General features: G+C 53.8%; 1 protein-coding gene across 1 annotated transcript in view; it reads left to right on the forward strand.

Annotated features, from left to right (window-relative positions):
* The first annotated feature begins 464 nt into the window (after positions 1 to 464).
* The window catches only part of VWF (von Willebrand factor), a 152,537-nt gene continuing 134,898 nt past the window's right edge, over positions 465 to 18,103 (forward strand). Inside the window, 5 exon segments of the mRNA NM_001329088.1 lie at positions 465 to 689; positions 1,726 to 1,789; positions 5,433 to 5,597; positions 11,567 to 11,669; positions 11,917 to 12,125. Coding sequence (NP_001316017.1) covers positions 1,726 to 1,789; positions 5,433 to 5,597; positions 11,567 to 11,669; positions 11,917 to 12,125 — 541 coding nt within the window. The 5' untranslated portion in view covers positions 465 to 689.

The following is an 18,103-nucleotide window of genomic DNA, read 5'->3' on the forward strand; positions in this document are numbered from 1 at the left end:
GGGGCCTGGTCCTGTGAAGGGGACCTCCATCTTTAACCTGTCCACCGAACCCTGGCGGGGACACAGACAGCCTGCTGCCATCAGGGCCAGCCCTGGCTACGTCATCCCTCCGCCGACAGGAAGTGCTGTCCAACACGGCAGCCAGATTGGCTCAGGTCGAGGTGTTTTTCCAAACTTCCCTGGAATCCAGGCCTGGAGGCCAGATCCAGAAACTGTTGATCTGGCCTGGCTTTCTCCCAGCAGGGCTCCGCCTGTCCTGAGACAACCTGCATCCCTGCTCATCCCCTCCTGCAGAAGGGGCGGGGGGATGTGGGGGTCTGGGGAGAGCTAGCAAGCTCAGTAGGGGCAGCTTCCAGGAGGGCCCCCTCCAAGCTGTCCAAAGCCTTATCAGCTTGGCGCCTTTATACCATTTCCTGCCATTGTCTGCCTTTGTAATTAAGAGGAGGCCAATCCCGTGTTGGGGTAGCTCCCAACTGCCGGGTGGGGGAGGGGGCAGTAGGGGGACGTCACCACTGGGGCTTTATCTCCCCTGCAGTGGGGACTCGCCAGCCCCTGGGGCCACTTAGCAGAGAGAGCTGCGGCAGATCCACCCAGCTTCAGCCGGAGCTGGGAGCATGGCCTAGGGGTGGTGGCTGCAGAGTTTTCCAGGGGACCGTGGAGACACCTGCAGACCTGCTTTGCAGGAGAAGGTATGGTCTTTCAGGAGCGGAGCTGGCTCAGTGGCGGGAGGCAGATGCCTTCCTAACAGGACTGATTCCTACTGCTGTGATGCTGGCCTCCTGCTCTTGCCTCCGGGGGCCCTATGGCTGCTCCTCTTCTCGCGTGGGAGTGGATGGGATGGGCCCTCACTCCAGATTCTTGCTGAGAGCTGCCTCATGTACCTGTGTTGGGAGAGAATTAAGGTGGGGGGCCTGGCTCTGATACCAAGTCTTGGCCACGTCCAGTCTCCACGTGTCCCTTCTGCAGTTGCGTCTTTGTTTGGGTTTACCTCCCCGTTGGGTTGGATGGGCCACTAGGTGGGAAAATGGTCACCCGTCCTCTTCCTCCCCGTGGATCTCAGCTGACAGGTTCTACATGTGCCCTTTCCCAGAGGAGAGGGGCTGCAGCAGGGGCCTCAGAGCGACGCGAGGTGTCACTGTCAGCCAGGATCCACTGTCCCTCCCGGGGCTGCAAGGCTTCTGTCCATTTATCCAGGAGTGTCTCCTGGGTGCTGGGGATGAAGGTGAAGGTGAGCGCCACCTCCCGCTCTGGGGACGCTCCCGGTACAGGGCAGGTGGTGGACAAGCAAGCGGCCAAATCGGGGGCTCCTGAGCCTTCTCTAAGCCTGGGTGCCGTGGCAGCAAGAGAGGCGTAAGACAGGTCTCAGCCCCAGTTTGCAGCCAAGCACGGGAAGATTCAGTTGCATCCCAGCTCCCCGTGGCTGCAGGGGTGCAGGGAGGTGAGAGCGGCCAGCATGCTGGGGGGCGTTGATGAGGGAAGCAGAGCTGCCCTCCTCTGTGTTGGCCCTGGGCTGTCATCTGGGGAAGGTATTCCTGGGTCAGCTCAGCTCTTGGGCCTGGCACTGGGCAAGTTTGTGTGTGTGTGTGTGTGTGTGACTAGCAGTGTGCTCAAAGGAGAAATGGAGATCAGCTCAGTCTCTTCTGCTTTAAAGCCATGTGTTTTTCCCCACATCACACGTGGACGTAGCAGCCCAGCCAACCGGCTCATCCTTCTTGCTCCCTGCAGATGATCTGTATCAGACTCGCAAGACTCGCAAGGGTGCTGCTGGCCTGGGCCCTCACCTTGCCAGGTAGGTGCCACAGTGCTTCCACTCCTCACTCCCGCCCCAGGACCATTGGAGCAAGCCCCGTGTGTCCGGAGCTCACCTGAGGGCCCAGTCCTGGACCAGGCTCCTAGCAGGCCAGCAGCACTGGGCGCCCGCTATGAAGGCTCTGCTGGCCCTGACTGGTGTTCTCCCGCTAGGGGCAAGGGATGGGGAAGAAAGGACCCAAGACCTGGCCAGATGACTTGTTTAGAAGGGAGGTGGGGCTCGATCCATCCACCACGCGACCCCAGCCAGGGGTCCTTGTAACCCAATTCTATTCAGACGTATTCTACCTGGAGGCAGCGGCAGATTCCCAGACTGCTCCCCTGCTCCCCACTTGCAGGCCCCAGAGGGTTTTACCTGTGCTTCTGACTGACGGGCCATAAACCTGGGTGCCCCCACAGTCCTCCTGTTGGGCTCCAGTAATTTTCTTTTTTTAAGGTTTATTTATTTATTTGAAAGTCAGAGTTACACACAGAGAGAAGGAGAGGCAGAGAGAGAGAGAGAGAGAGAGCGAGAGAGGTCCTCCATCCACTTGTTCACTTCCCAATTGGCTGCAAAGGCCAGAGCTGTACCCATCGAAGCCAGGAGCCAGGAGCCTCTTCTGGGTCTCCCACCCAGGTAGAGGGTCCCAAACACTTGGGCCATCTTCCACTGCTTTCCCAGGCCACAGCAGAGAGCTGGATTGGAAGTGGAGTAGCCAGGACTCAAATCAGCACCTATATGGGATGCCAGCACTGCAGGTGGCGGCTTTACCCGCTATGCCACAGCGCCGGCCCCGCTGCAGTAATTTTATAGAATGACTCACAGGACACAAGCCAAGACATTTTCCAGTTTATTCTCAAGGATGTCAGGAAGGGGAGTGGAGCAGCCAGAGCCCCTCCAGGCACACAGCTTCCAGGAACCTCTCCCAGCCCTGTCCCTCTGGGGTTTTATGGCGCCTTCATCGCAGGCATGGGTGATGAATTCACTGGCCATTCATGATCAACTTTTTTTTTAAAGGGGTAGGGGGAGAGATCTTCCATCTGCTGCTTCACTCCCCAATTGCCTGTAACTGCCAGGGTTGGGCTAAGATGAAGCCAGAAGCCAGGAGCTTCCTCCAGGTCTCCCACGTGGGTACAGGGGTCCAAGGACTTGGGCCATCCTCCATTGCTTTCCCAGGCCATAGCAGAGAGCTGGGTCAGAAGAGGAGCAGCCGGGACTAGAACCGGCACCCATATGGGATGCTGGTGCTGCAGCTTCACCCACTGCACCACAGCGCTGGCCCCTCGGGATCCACTTAACCTTTTGCACCTTTCTTCTCCTGAAGAGCCCCTCTGCTCCTGCCTTGGTCTTTTCTGAGACTGGCCCCATCCTGAAGCTGCCAGTCATCAGTCAACTCACCAGCACACAAAAGACGCCATGGGGTGGGCATTTCGCCCTGGGCTTAGGCTGCAGGTTAGGATGGCTGCATTTCATCTCAGAGCATCTGAGTTCGATGCCTGGCTCCACCCCTGATGGCAGCTTCCTGCTAATAGACACCCCGGGAGGCAGCGGTGATGGCTCAAGTGTTTGGGTCCCTGTAGTCCATATGGGACCTGGATTGAGTTCCTGGCTCCTGGCCGGAGCTGGCTGCTGTGAGCATTTGGGGAGTGGTCTAGATGATGGGAGCTGTCTCACTTTGTCTGTCTGTCTGTCTGTCTGTCTCTGTTCTTCAAATAAACAAAAGTTCATGGGGAATGGAACTGAAAGATAAGTTTATATATATAAAAAGAGATACTATCACTCTGAAGAGTGCAAGGACTTTAGGAGTTCTGTGCCTTGAAGCAGAGGCCAAGAGAAAATGTGAATTCTGCACGACCACAGTCGTACCCTCTGCATCTCCCTCCGACAGTGGGGTCTGTGCTAGGAGGCCTGGAACACTTAGATTTCCACCTTCCAACACACACACACACACGCACACACACGCACGCACTCGGGAGGAGTTAATACTTCCTAGATTCTATGTCAGGCACACAGCCTGACCTGTATGAAATCTAATCTGCAAAGAGAAATATAGAGTACAGATAGTGTGTACAGGATGATCAAAAATTTGTAAAACATTTATAACTGTCAGCATGCTGTGAAATGGAATGGAAAGATAAACACTGAAGTGTTACCTCTTGCAATTGCTGAATGTTAGGTTATAGATGTTACAAATGTGCTTAATTATTTGTTTATTTGAAAGATGAGAGAAAGAGAGAGGGAGAAATCTTCCATCTTCACTTTCCAAATGCCTGCAGCGGCCAGCTCTAGGCCAGGCCAAAGCCGAGAGCCTAGCGCTCCTTCCGGGTCTCCCACGTGTGTGGCAGGGGACTCAGGTACTGGAACCACCACCCCTCCCAGGCACATTAGCAGGAAGTCAGAATCGGGAGCAGACCTGGGACCAGCGCTCCGATACTGGCGTCTTCACTGCTGCACCAAATGCCTGCTCCAGATTTTCAATTTTTTCTGTTTTTTTTTTTTAAAGATTTATTTATTTATTTGAGAGGTACAGTAAGAGAGAGAGAGAGTTATCGTCCATTTGCTGGTTCATTCCCCAAATAGCTGCAAAGGCCAGGGTTGGGCCAGGCCAAAGCCAGGGGCCAGGAGTTTCTTCTGGGTCTCATGTGGGCGCAGGCAGGGGCCCAAACATTTGGGCCATCCTCCGCTGCTTCCCCAGGCCATAAGCAGAGAGCTGGATCGGAAGTGGAGCCTCCAGGACTTAACCCGCACCCAAATGGGATGTCAGAACCACAGGCAGAGGCTTAGCCTACTATGCCACAGCATCAGCCCCACATTTTGTGTATTTTATGTATTCACCAAATTTTCTCTAATGAACATTAATATGTTTTAAATCAGTAAGTACAAAAGATACTTCAAAAAGCTCCTGGAGGGGCCGGCGCTGTGATGTAGCAGGTAAAGTCACCACCTGCAGTGCTGGCTTCCCATATGGGCGCCAGTTTGAGTCCTAGCTGCTCCACTTCCGATCCAGCTCTCTGCTATGGCCTGGGAAAACAGTAGAAGATGGCCCAAGTCCTTGGGTCCCTGCACCCATGTGGGAGACCTGGAAGAAGTTCCTTGCTCCCGGCTTTGGACAGAACCAGCTCTGGTCGTTGCGGCTATTTGGGGAGTGAAGCAGTGGGTAGAAGACCTCTCTCTCTGCCTCTGCCTCTCTGTAACTCTGCCTTTTAAATAAACAAATACATTTAAAGAAAAAAAGCTCATGGAAAAGTAGAACTAAAAGATAAACTTATTTTGGTGAAAAAAAAATTGAAACCATGCGTAAATAATGTCCATAGCACATATTTTCCCATGAACTTTTGGAAGACTTCTTATATGCGTGATTTTCAAGAATTTTTTGCACCGAAATAAACTTATCTTTTAAGTCCATTTTCCATGCACTTTTTGAAGCACCCTTATAAATGTTAAAACTGATAAATTTCTTGAGAAGCCTCCTCTGTCATTGCTGTGAGATCTGGTATTAGATCTACTGAAAGAAACAGCTTCAGTATCATTTGGGGGAAAAGACCTCCCCACAGCCCAATTTCTAGCAGATGCAACCTTGTTTCTATGAGGTCAGAGAGGTGGTGGCTGGTGGTTCTGCTCACCTAGTGGCCTCTCCCCGCAGGGACCCTCTGCACAGAGAGGACTGGGTACCAGCCGACGATGGCCCGATGCAGCTTCTTCGGACGTGACTTTGTCAACACTTTCGATGACAGCATGTATAGCTTTGCGGGAGACTGCAGCTACCTGCTGGCGGGGGACTGCCGGGAACGCTCCTTCTCCATCCTTGGTGAGTCCCGGGCACCGAAGGGGAGGAATTCAGCGCCGTGGTCCACTGGGGAGGGGGTCCCATTCTCACAGCACGGCCTGAGCTCGAAGCCCACGACTGAGAACACGGAGGGGCGTGGCCTACCCATGCCACGTGGCCCCTTGCCTTCTCACCGTGCTTCTCCATTGGTGGAATCCACTGCTCTGGGTGCGTGCATGCTCTGGGAATCGGAAGCATCGAGAAAAAGCGTGAACTAGAAGGTGCTTTGGAACATAGAAAGCTCCTTGCAACAGGGGGAAAAAAAAAAAAAACTCCGCCGTCTTCTCAGTGGTCTGCAGAATTCACACTATCTAGTTTACGTTGTGCACCTGCCGGCTTCCCGGAGAAGTACTGGTACCACCCCCGCACGTCCCTGCATGCCCACCACAGCTCTGCCGTGTAGCTGTAGTCACCCTTATTTTACAAACAAAGAACCAAGGCCTACAGAGGCTGCATCACGCTCCCAAGGCCCGGCAGATAACACGAGGAGAAGCTGGGTTTTCATCCTGGGCCTCTCAGATGGGACCACTTGGTTCCCATGAGAGAGGGCGTCTCCTGAGTCTGCAGAGGGGCAGCTGGCAGGTGTGGTGAGTGCCACACTCTCGGCATGACTCAGCAAGACTCAGCAGAGTGTGAGGAGTAAGGAAGGGGACGCGCCGAAACCTGGCAAAGGGCCCTTGGCCTGGGAGGTCCGATGACCATGCACAGACCCGTTTTGGTAAAGAACACTTGTCCACGACGTTTGTCTAAGGCGGTGTGGGGTGGGGAGGGGACTGACTCCAGTTTCAACAAAGGAAAGCGGGGATTTAGAGCAAAGGGCCAGGTGTGAGGGTGTCAGGGATGGAAATTTACTAAAAGGAAGCAGGGTAAGAGGAGCTTGGCTCAACCCAGCCGCTGGGATTCTTGCTGGAGGGGTCAGATGTGGAGGGCAGGGGCAGGGACAGGGGAATTGACAAGACGTCTGGGGTGCATGGGGGTTGCTAAGCTGCCTCAGTAGGGTTCTTGCTGAAACTGGACTAAGCAGGCTGGGTCCTTCCGGGCTTTTGGGGTTGCTCCTGAGTCAGCAAGGGTGAGGCAGCATTGTCTGTGTGCCCTGCCCCGGGCTAGGCTGTGTGGGAGCTCGGTGAGCTGACAGCAGCTGTGGCTGTGTGTGGGGAGCAACCAGGACTAGACTGAGTTACTGGAATTAAGACTTATTCTATGCATCTGCTCTCCCACAATATGGCGCTGGGAGAGGAGAAAACAGCTTCTACGCAGCTGCCTCCAGTTCAACCAATAAACTGTAGGACCTACTCCTGATTGGAGGAGAGCAGCGTACTCGGCGTGTGGGCAGCCGAGTTAGGATTGGCGGAGGAGGACTATAAAGGAGGAGAGAGACGGCATTCACCAGGAACCTCTAAGGGGAACACCTGTGCAGCCCCCGAGAGAGCCGGCCGGCGGAGTGCCGCTCCCCTGCGGAAGTGGGGAATGTGGCCAGGGGGAACTGCCCTTCCACGGAGGTGGAAGGGACAGTAGCCAACCCGGGAAGAACCAGCAGCAAACCCGGGGAGGGCCGAGCAGACAGAAGAACAACGCAGGGTCCTGTGTCGTTCCTCCACGAAGAGGGGGAGCGACAGCTGTGGGCGTCCCCTGCTCCTGAGCTGCTCCTCTTGGGCCATCCCTGCCTGCTCACGTCCTGGGAAACCTCTCTCACACACAGTGTGGCTTCAGTGGGCTGCCATTTTCCCCACGCCTCCAGGGCAAGGCTGCGTCTCTCTTGTTTCTTAATTCCTGGTGCAGAGCTCGCTGGGATCTTGGTTGGCACAGTGTAGGGTGGGGATCCAGGGGAAAGACGTTCTGCTGTAGTGATGCAGGTGCTTACTCCAGTGGGCAGTGTGTACCGAGGCTTCGTGCGTGGGTGGAGAAGGGGCGGGAGGGAGCTCTGAGCCCCAGGGGCAGCACGAGCCAGGGAGAGAGGCTGCAGGGAGCCTGTGCCCATTTCCTAAAGCCGATGGGAACATCGGTGTGGCAGGTGCGGAGGTGCCCCAGCTCCATGCACACCAGCACTGCCCGGAGAGCCGGTTAGAGGCCGACAGCTGGGCTCCAGCCCCGGCGTTCTGACTCAGATCTGCGACGGTGCCCAGAAGTTCCATCTCTATTGATTTCTCTTCAGCTGCTGCTGCTAGACTGGTGACCAAGCTTTGAGAACTCAGCATGGGGCTGGAGCGTACAGGGTACGAGGGTGAGGCAGCCGTGTCGGCACCTGGAGGCTAAGGGAGAGTGTGTCTCCATGCACCGGGCTGCAGGAGCTGGGGTGAGGTCCTGGGCAACAGGGAAGGATCAGGAGGGAACCAGTGCTTTGCCAAGATGGTCCTGAGAGGGGGAGAAGGGGAGGCAGGGGTGGCCTTGGCCACAGTGCGGGGGTAGGAGGTGAAAAGGGCCAGAGACATCCCTAGGGTATGGGATGTCAAGGAAGCTGCACTCAGTGCTGGACTGTGGGGGCCTCACCTTGCTACAGAGGCAGCGGCTGGGGAGAAAGGGCCCCTACCCCACTCCTGGGAAGCTGAAGGCTCAGAACCTCCAACTCGGGTGACTCTTATTATTTACTTAAAAGTAAACATAGTTGGACATATTTGTGGGGGAACAGTGTGATGATTCTATACATGTATATGATGAGTACTCATCAAATCAAATTATCTAACATTTCCATCTCATTAAGAGATTTTAAGAAATGCATGAGAGAGAGAGAGAGAGAGAGAGAGAGAGAGAAAGGGTGCCCATCTGCTGGGTTACTCCCAACCTGCTTACAACAGCGGGGACGGAACTAGGGCCAAGGCCAGGACCTAGGAACGCACGCCAGGTCTTCCACATGGAACCAGGCTATGCACAGGTCACACCCCCTCTAATGTCGATTGATTCTGTGTCTTCCAAAAAGCCTGCTGCTAACCTCAGAGGCAGTGTGTGGCTCCCTTTCCTGCTGTTTTTGGGGGTGGTGGGGTGTGGAGTGGGGGTTGCTGGGAGAAGAGGGATGACCAGGAGGCCATAGGTACAGGGTTGGGAGGGGAGCCTAGAACTTGGATCCTGTAGTTCCGGTCTACAAAGCAACCAGTTGCTTCTGGCCCATTGTTCTCCGAAAAAGACATCCTGTTTCCGCAATCCCCATTCCTCTCCAAGTGCCTGAGGATCGTGCTCACGTCCTGGGCAAAGTGTTTATGTCCGGCCACTAGGGCCCACCTGGTGCTGAGGGAGTCCCTTGTCTTGGTTCCTGCTCCTGGTCAGGCAGGCCCTAGGGTCAAGGCCAAGAGCAAGCATTTCACACAGGAGCAAGAGAGAAAGAGAGATGGAGAGAGAGAGAGAGTCATACATGAACAAGTCCCCTTGCCAGGCCGTGCCTTGGTATTGGTCTGCAGCTCTTCCCACCTTCTTAGCCACCCATAGACCCAATGAGGTTCAGTCCTCACTGAGGGCTTTTTGGTCTGTGGCTGCATGAGTGAGTGAGTGGGTGGGTGGGAGCTGGTTACCACGGCGTAAACCACCCCTCTGGTTGTGGGCACAGTGGGTTAGGAGACATGGGAATCACATACCAGAGCAGTTCAAGTCCTGGCTGCTGTACTTCTCATCCAGTTTCCTGCTAAGGAGTCTGGGAAAGCATCAGAAGATGGCCCAAGGGCTTGGGCCCCTGGAGACCCAGATGGAGTTCCTGGCTCCTGGTTTCAGTCTGGCCCAGTCCTGGCTGTTGCAGCCATTTAGGGAGTGAATCAATGGTTAGAAAATCAGTCTCTCTCTTTGTCTCCCCCACCCCCTCTGTTGCTTTGCCTTTCAAACAAACAAATCTTAAAAAGCAAGCAAGCCTGTAGGAGCTATAGATCCGGGGCTGCAGGGAGGTGGCAGTCCGTCCCCAGCTGTCCGGCTGCCCCTAAGGTGTTGCCTACCATTCTCTGGACACTGACTCCCTGATCTACTTGTTCTCAGCCACCCCTCTTGAATCTCATGAGACAGAGAACCTGCAAGAAGGGGAGGCCCCCAGGTTTGCCTTTCCCCTTTCCCAGATGGAGGCGCCTTTGGTTGAGTGACCCTGTAGTAGGGCCAGAGCTGTGCTGTCTACCTGTGAGACTGGCAGCACTGGCAGGGAGGACCATAGTGATGAGCCCACAGGTCCAGTGGTCATAAAGGGCATGGAGACCCAGGCTGTGGGCCCATCTGCATGCACCTGCTGCAGGCAGGGCCTCTGCTGCTCCCTCAGGTCTAAAGCCAGGGGTGTTGAAGGGATTGGGTTGCATTGCATGACCCACTCCACACTGGAGTGTGCTCAGCCCGAGAAGACACCAAAGAAAGGATTTGGTCTGGGGCTCATTGCCAAAGGCTTGCAGGGCTCCTGAGAGGCATTGAGAACTGGGGGTCACTGCCAGGCTATCCCATGTGTTTGTTTAGCATTTTATTAAGGAAAATTTCAAAGATATAGAAAAAGTAGAAAGACATGCCATTCATCTGCCCATCAGATTCTGCCACGGGTGTTTCCCGCTCTCAGCCAGCTCTCCAATTCTGTTTGCATTTCTTCAACTGCTTTCTTTGGGTCAGCTCCCCAGCAAACGAGGAGGCAATGGTGTCTGTGGATCGAAGCCCAGAACATCGGGGAGAATCTGTTGGTGTGAGCTGCTGCCAGGGCCTCCGAGAGAGCTGAGGGAGGGCAGGGCAGGAGGTCCGCAGGGGTCTGAGATGGAGCCCACACGGCCCCACCTCTGCTAGGAGAAGACAGAGTCCTCATTTCCAAGGTCAACCTTTCCGGCTGGGCCCCAGGGTGCCACAACCCCACACTGGACCTCTCAGCTTGCACAGCTGTCCTCCACCCCCCGTGTCCCATCCATCTCTAGGTCTCTAAGGCTGGAGACACTGCGCTGACCTCTGGCTCCTTCATCTCCTATGGCCAATCACTTACGCAGCATTTCTTGGCAAGTGGTAGTGGCTGCCTAAGCTTGGGCAGTGTCTGTTTTCTTTCTTTCATGCCCACTGCCATCACCCTTGTCTCTGGGCTCACTCCTCAACTGCACCATTATCAGAGACTGTATTTTTAAAAAAAACCATCTATTTTATTTTACTTCTTTGAGAGGCAGGGAGACAGAGAGGCTGATAGAGAGAGTGCTCCCCTCATCTGGTTCACTCCCAAATGTCTGCAATAGCTGGGGCTGGGCAGAGACTGAAGCTGGGACCCAGGAACGAAATCCAGGTCTCTTACATGGGTGGCAGGAATTCCATTTCTTGAGCTATCACTGCTCAATTACTTGAGAACCTCCCAGGATCTGCATTGGCAGGAAGCTAGAGCTGGCCATTGAACCCAGGTACTCTCCTATGGAACCCAGGCATCAGAAAGGCTAGGCCAAGTGCCCATTCCTTATCAGAGACCAGTTGATCATGTCTTGGGCCATTCAAACATCTCTAATGGCAATATAGATAGTTTCTTGGGGCCTTGGTAAGTTCTGATGTGTGAGGCCCTTTACCTAGGCTGTCTCTGAACTTCTCTCCAAGATTCAAATTTGGCAGACTGAGGTGGGATTTGGGAATCTCCATTTTCAACAAATAGCTGGGTGGAGGGTAGTCCTGACATAATATTTTAAGGGCCACCTTCTTGCTCCTTTACAATGCATTCCACTGCTGCCCGGTGCTTGTCTGATCATCATATCTGCATTATAAACTCCCAGACAGATGCAGGGGTCACTCTGTTATGTTCTTTTCTCTTGTAAAATATGAGAGCCCACTGATGGCTGTTGCATCCAGAAGGCACCCAAGAAGTAATTTTAGATGAATGGAAAGACAAGCAAGTAAGTTGACAGTTTTAGGGGAGATTTGTGTTACCGGTTTGTTGAGTCTTTGGGGGAATTCTCTGTTGATGTACGATTATAGAGATATGAGCAACAATACTTCCTTTTATATGATTTTGGGTTCTCATCACCACCACTGACTCTTCTCTGTTTCAGGGAACTTTCAAAATGGCAACAGAGTGAGCCTCTCTGTGTATCTCGGGGAATTTTTTGACATCCATTTGTTCGTCAATGGTACGGCCATGCAGGGGGCCCAAAGGTAAGTCAGACGTTTGGAAAGGACCCTGGGGGTCTCCTCACCTGCCTGCCTCATTTTTCAGCTGAAGAAACTGGGGACCAGAGAGAGGACATCAATGTGGCCAGAGGAAGTGAGGCGCAGGGCTGGCAGGGAGCAAGGTGTGCCCACTGCCGGGCTAGGTCCCCAGACACGTGGCGCCATAACACAGGGCTGGGGTCAGAGGGTGCGGAGGAAAAGCCCACTTCCCAGCTTATCCTCTGCCCTCCAGGGTCTCCATGCCCTATGCCTCCCAAGGGCTGTATCTGGAAACGGAGGCTGGGTACCACAAGCTGTCCAGCGAGGCCTACGGCTTTGTGGCCAGGATCGATGGCGGCGGCAGCTTTGAAGTCCTGCTGTCTCACAGACACTCCAACAGGACCTGCGGGCTGTGCGGCAACTTCAACATCTTTGCTGAAGATGACTTTAGGACCCAAGAGGGTGAGACTTTCTGGGAGACGGTTTCCCTGGAGTACACGTGGGCCATACGCTTCCTTGCTCACGTTCACCGAGTCCTCTGCTGGCATTCAAGCCTTGCCGTGACTTCGCTGCAGTTTCTGTGGCCAGCCTTTTCTCTCAGTGTTCCACCTTGACGCCTAGACTCCTGTCCAGCCAGACCTTGGAGCTCCTCAGCCCCGACTTTGTTCAACTTTGAATTTCCCCTAGCAACTTACACGGGGTGAGGGTTGGCAAGTGCTGCGTGGTCTGAGCAGAACTTCCTGCGCGTGGCACAGTGCAGGCTTTGGCTCTGGCAGGGAGCCACAGCAGGTGGTGGAGTGTGCACAGGAATGTCACACGGGAGCCGGGAGGCAGAGACACAGGTTCGGCTCCACTCAGGCTTTTATTTGTCTTTTTTTTCTTTTTTTTAAAGATTTATTTATTTGTTTGAAAGACAGAGTTAGAGAGGCAGAGGTAGAGGCAGAGAGAGGTCTTCTACTCACTGATTCACTTCCCACATGGCCACAATAGCTGGAACTGCACTGATCCGAAGCCAGGAGCTTCTTCCGGGTCTCCCATGCAGGTGCAGGGACCCAAGGACGTAGGCCATCTTCTACTGCTTTCCCAGTAGAAGCTGGATCGGAAGTGGAACAGCCAAAATGGGATGCCGGCACTGCAGGCGGTGGCTTTACCCGCTACGCCACAGTGCAGCCCCTCTTCTTTTTTTCAGCCTCCTGTGACCACTCTGCTTCCTAGGGCTCTATGTCCAGGCTTCCTGCACCCTGCCAGGCACGGCCTCTGCAGCGGCGTCCCTGCTGTCTATGGAAGAGCCGCCCACGCGGCTGTGTGACAGGCAGTGCTGTCCAAGCACCAGGTGCTCTTCAGTTTTGTCTGCTGAGCGCCAAGTGTCTGTGCAAGTTGATGCTTGCAGTAACCAGCGCGAATGTTGGTTAGGGAGCCTCCATCCCGTGGGAGAGCCCTGGGAGGGGCTCCCTGGGTCCCCATGATCAGTTAACAAGGGGTGCCCTCAGACTCTAGCCGATAACCATCTTCCCACCTGCTCAAGCCCTCGAAGCGTGGTTTCACAGAACTGCTCAACTGGGTCTGATCTAATGGTGAGGAAGCCTTTGCACACAAGCACCCCTCGAGCTCACAGTCTGGGGCCCTAACCAAAGCTGGCTGACTTTGTCTGTCCTAATGGACCTCTTAGGAGTGTTGTCCTCTCTGGGGTTCATGCTATTGTAGTTCACTGCCTGCAACAGTTGCTGACAGGTGCTGTAGCCTCTGTCTAGTTTTCTTGATTCATCAGCCCTGTCTTGGTAGGTGAGTACCCCGCCTTAATCACCCCCTCCCCCATTTTAGAAACTGACTCGGGAAAAGCCTGACCATTGAAGCCACCTGCAGTTTTGGATAGCTGTCCCTAAGTGTTTATGGCTTTAATCCAGTCTCTTTTCCCGTGGATATTTGGTTTAGATTCTGGGACCCAAGTGGAAGGGCAAAGTTCTAGTCCAAGGTAACAGTCACAACCTGTTATTTCAGTTGGCACCGTGGCCTTTCCTTCCTTGGTCACTTCCCCAGGCTGCTCTAAATTAGCCTGATGGAGCAACACCTGCCAAACACCCCACATTGGGGACCTAGCAATTGAAATCAAGTGCAGCTGCAGTAGCTGGCCTTGTGGCTTTCTGGTCTGTTCTTCACAGAAAACCCAGCCAGTGTAAAGGGTCAGTGTTTCACTCATGGCCTCAGGTTCCTGCCCTTGGTACAGAGTTTAAGACTGACTGTGTAATGGGAGTACTGCCTTTGCCAAATCAACTGAATGACAGATTAACTGGAAAATGTTATCATCGCAGTTCCTCCTAGCTCAAATAGTTCTGCTTTTCCCAAGCATGCAAAGCTCAATTGCATCTGCTGAACTGGGGGAGGAGAGGGCGGTTCTGTGGTGGCTAACAGTATTCTTTCAGAAGAAAAAAAGAAACCAAAGGAAACTGTTATCAGGCATGTCTGCCTGGAAAATGGTAGTGATTAGGATCTGATCTGGAGTTTTTGACTCTTTTTTTTTTTTTTTTGACAGGCAGAGTGGACAGTGAGAGAGAGAGAGAGACAGAGAGAAAGGTCTTCCTTAGCCGTTGGTTCACCCTCCAATGGCCGCCACGGCTGGCGTGCTGCGGCCAGCTGGCGTGCTGCGGCCGGCTGGCGTGCTGCGGCCGGCGCACCGCACTGATCTGATGGCAGGAGCCAGGTACTTCTCCTGGTCTCCCATAGGGTGCAGGGCCCAAGCACTTGGGCCATCCTCCACTGCACTCCCTGGTCACAGCAGAGAGCTGGCCTGGAAGAGGGGCAACCGGGAAAGAATCCGGCACCCCGACCAGGACTAGAACCCGGTGTGCCGGCGCCGCAAGGCGGAGGATTAGCCTAGTGAGCCGCGGCACCGGCCTGGCGTTTTCGACTCTTGTCAAAGCTCCCCATCTTCGTATTTGGTTGGCCTCTCCATCTAGCGTGTTGGTGGAATTCTTACTGTATTTTGTAACTTGAGTAGGGTTCTGTGCATTTAACTGCCTCCCTAGCTTTGTTCGTCCCTCGTGTTCTCACCATGGGGGTTTCGACAAAGCAGAGTGCAAATGTGCTGCTTAGTTTGCTTGTAGGTGAGGAGCTTGAAATAAACTCTATCGGTGCATCGGATGTGGGTCCTGATTTACCTACAGTGATGAAGCTGACGTTTGGTGCCTCCTCTTTATCATGTTTTCTCTTTCTCCTCCCCTTTCTCTTTTAAAGATTTATTTATTTATTTATTTATTTATTTGAAAGGCAGAGTTAGAGAGAGAGAGAGAGAGAGAGATCTTCCATCTGCTGGTTCACTCCCCAAATGGCCGCAACGGCTGGAGCTGGACTGATCCAAAGCCAGGAGCCAGGAGCCAGGAGCCAGGAGCCAGGTCTCCCACACAGGTGCAGGGGCCCAGACACTTGGGCCATCTTCTACTGCTTTCCCAGGCCATAGCAGAGAGCTGGATCAGAAGAGGAGCAGCTGGGACACAAAATGAACCGGTCCCCATATGGGAAGCCGGCACAGCAGGTGGCAGCCTTACCAGCTATGCCACAGCACTGGCACCATCTTTTCTCTTTGTAGCATGTGTGTTTAATGTCATTTAAAAGAAACAAAAGTTAAAAGGAAAAAAAGAACTACTTTCCCAGGGGCACACCCCTGGTGACCTAAGGATGTCCCACTAGGCCCCACCCCCTAAACCCTCTGGATTAAGTGTCCACCCTTTCCGTGCCATTAATTTAGGACTCTGGGGCTTAAAGTCCTGCAAAGGTTTGGGGGCTGAATCACATTCTGATGGAAGCAAGCGCTCTGTGAGGATTGCATTATCTGAAGTTTGTGGTTCTCTAACCCTGCTGACGCCTTCTGACGGTGGCTGGGTCCCCGTGCGTCCCTGTGCGTCCTCATTTTCCAAATGTGAGCTCATCCTCAGCCTGGGGCTGCTGAATCTTACCAGAAACACACACTGGAGTCTGCCGCCCACGGGAGGGTTTTCTCCTCCCCACAGCTTCTCGGGGGAGACTTTCCCTCCTCGCCTATTGGGGCGCAGGCCGAGCAGACCGGATGCCTTGGCTGCCTTGTTTCTTGGAGCGTGTCTCTTTCCTTGTCCACTTTCTCCCGGGAGGGTGTAGCTGTTCAAGCTCCCAGCTCTACAGTGGGGTCTCAGGTCCACCGCCCCACATTAGGAGCGCCCCAATGGCATCCTTCCACCCCGGAGGCCTTTGGTTGGCAACATGGCCACCCTCACTGGGTTACTCTAACAAAGCACCCTCAGCCTGGCCTCTCATCCTGTGTCTCGGAATTCCTTCTTTTTTTTTTTTTTTTTTGACAGGTAGAGTGGACAGTGAGAGAGAGAGAGAGACAGAGAGAAAGGTCTTCCTTTGCCGTTGGTTCACCCGCCAATGGCCGCCGCGGCTGGTGCGCTGCGGCCGGCGCACCGCGCTGATCTGATGGCAGGAGCCAGGTGCTTTTCCTGATCTCCCATGGGGTGCAGGGCCCAAGCCCTTGAGCCATCCTCCACTGCACTCCCTGGCCACAGCAGAGAGCTGGCCTGGAAGAGGGGCAACCGGGACAGAATCCGGCGCCCCGACCGGGACTAGAACCCAGTGTGCCGGCGCTGCAAGGTGGAGGATTAGCCTAGTGAGCCACGGCGCCGGCAGAATTCCTTCTTTTTTTGTGTGTGAGTTTGCCTATGGATTCAACAGGATCTTTGGTCTTTGTAGTAATTTGTAGATATTTGTTCCTTGTGGTCTCACAGCTTTCAGATTTCTCTAATGTATCCTAATAGTTAGAAGTAGAAGTGCCAGTCTGAAAACAATGCTCTTGCTTATTCCAGGTTTTAGCATTTAAAGGAATGAATGCGGGACCCATGCTGTTAAGGGAGCAGGAGGTCTCCGTGGACCAGAACTCGGGACTCTGGTGATATTTTGAAGTCACACTCAGAGAGGATCAGGGCTTTGGGTCTCCATGGTTGGATTAGACTCAACAGTATTTGTCCCCAAACAGTTAACTTTGCTTCCTGACTTCTGGGAATCTGCCCAGTTCAGCTCCAACTCTGGCTTTCAGAGCGTTGTCTCCATGCAAGAATACTGTAATTCCACCTCCAGGACGGACTCAGGCCTTGCTTCAGACTTAGCTCCTAAAGTTTCACTTCGCAGAGGGCTGGGGCTAAAACAGAAGGGGCTGACGGAAGTCACCGTCTAACTTCTCGTTCAGTGGGTGATGCGGTGAGCCTGGGTCCCACAGGTGACGGAAGGAGCTTTTCCACACGGAGCCTCTTCTGCAATATGGCTGGCTAGACAGGGTCCCAGCTGTGTGGTGTGGAGTGACCCAGCGCACAGAGAGCACCTGCCCCTCGCTGGCACACAGCAGACACCCCACAAGTTCAAGTCTCCTTCCTTCCGGCTTCTCCCACATGTTAGTTTCCTGTGGCTTCCAACAATGTACCACAAACCTGGTGGGGCTTGAAACAGCATAAATTGATTTTCTCATGGTTCTGGAGAGCAAATGTCGGAAATCAAGGTGTTGGCAGGGCTGTGGTCCTTCAGGAAGCTGGGGGGGTGGTGCGGAGGGGACAATTGCTTCCAGCTGCTGCAGGCTGTATTTTGAGATTTATGTATTTGAAAGGCAGAGTGACGGGGTGGAGGGAGGAGAGGGGAGGGGTCTTCATCTGCAGGTTTCCTCCCCAAAAGAAAGCAGTAGTCAGGGCTGCTTCAGGTGGAGCCAAGAGCCTGGTATGCATTCAGGTCTCCCGTGTAGGAGGCAGGCACCCAGGCACCTGGGCCATCATCTGCTGCCTTCCCAGGCACATTAAGAGGGAGCTGGATCTGGTGCTGTATTATGGGATGTCGGGGTCACAAGGGGCAGCTTAATCCACTGCACCACATTGCTGGCCCCGTGACTGCGTCATTTCCACCTCTGCCTTTGTCACCACACTGCTGCCTTCTCTGCACGTACCGTCTCTGGGCTCCTCCAACCTGTGCTTATCCTTCCAGGGAATCCAAGACAAGTCCCTCCTCAAGAACCTCAACTTAAGCAGGTTTTTTTTTTTCCATGTAAGATAATATTTACAGGGTGGGCCTTTGTTGAAGTGGTTAAGGCTTGGCTTGGGATGCCTTCATCCCATATTGGAGTGCCTGGGTTCAAATCCTAGCTCTGCAACTGATTCCACTTTCTTGCTAATTGCACCCTGGGAAGCAGCAGTCAATGATCCCTACCAACCATGTAGGAGACCTGGATGGAATTCAGCTTCAGGCTGGTCCAGTCCTGGCTGTTGTGGGCATTTGGGGAGTGAACGGAAGATATTTCTTTCTTTCTCTATCTCTCTATCTCCCTCTCTCCCTGTCTCTTTGGTTTTTATAAATTTTATATAAACATAAATAAACAAAAACTATTTTTACAGGTGGGTGTTCTGGTGCTGGTTAAGCTGCCACCTGTGGTAATG

The sequence above is a fragment of the Oryctolagus cuniculus genome, chromosome 9 (genome assembly GCF_051225735.1).
Source record: "Oryctolagus cuniculus isolate XC-2025 breed Fujian yellow rabbit chromosome 9, ASM5122573v1, whole genome shotgun sequence".
NCBI lineage: Eukaryota > Metazoa > Chordata > Mammalia > Lagomorpha > Leporidae > Oryctolagus > Oryctolagus cuniculus.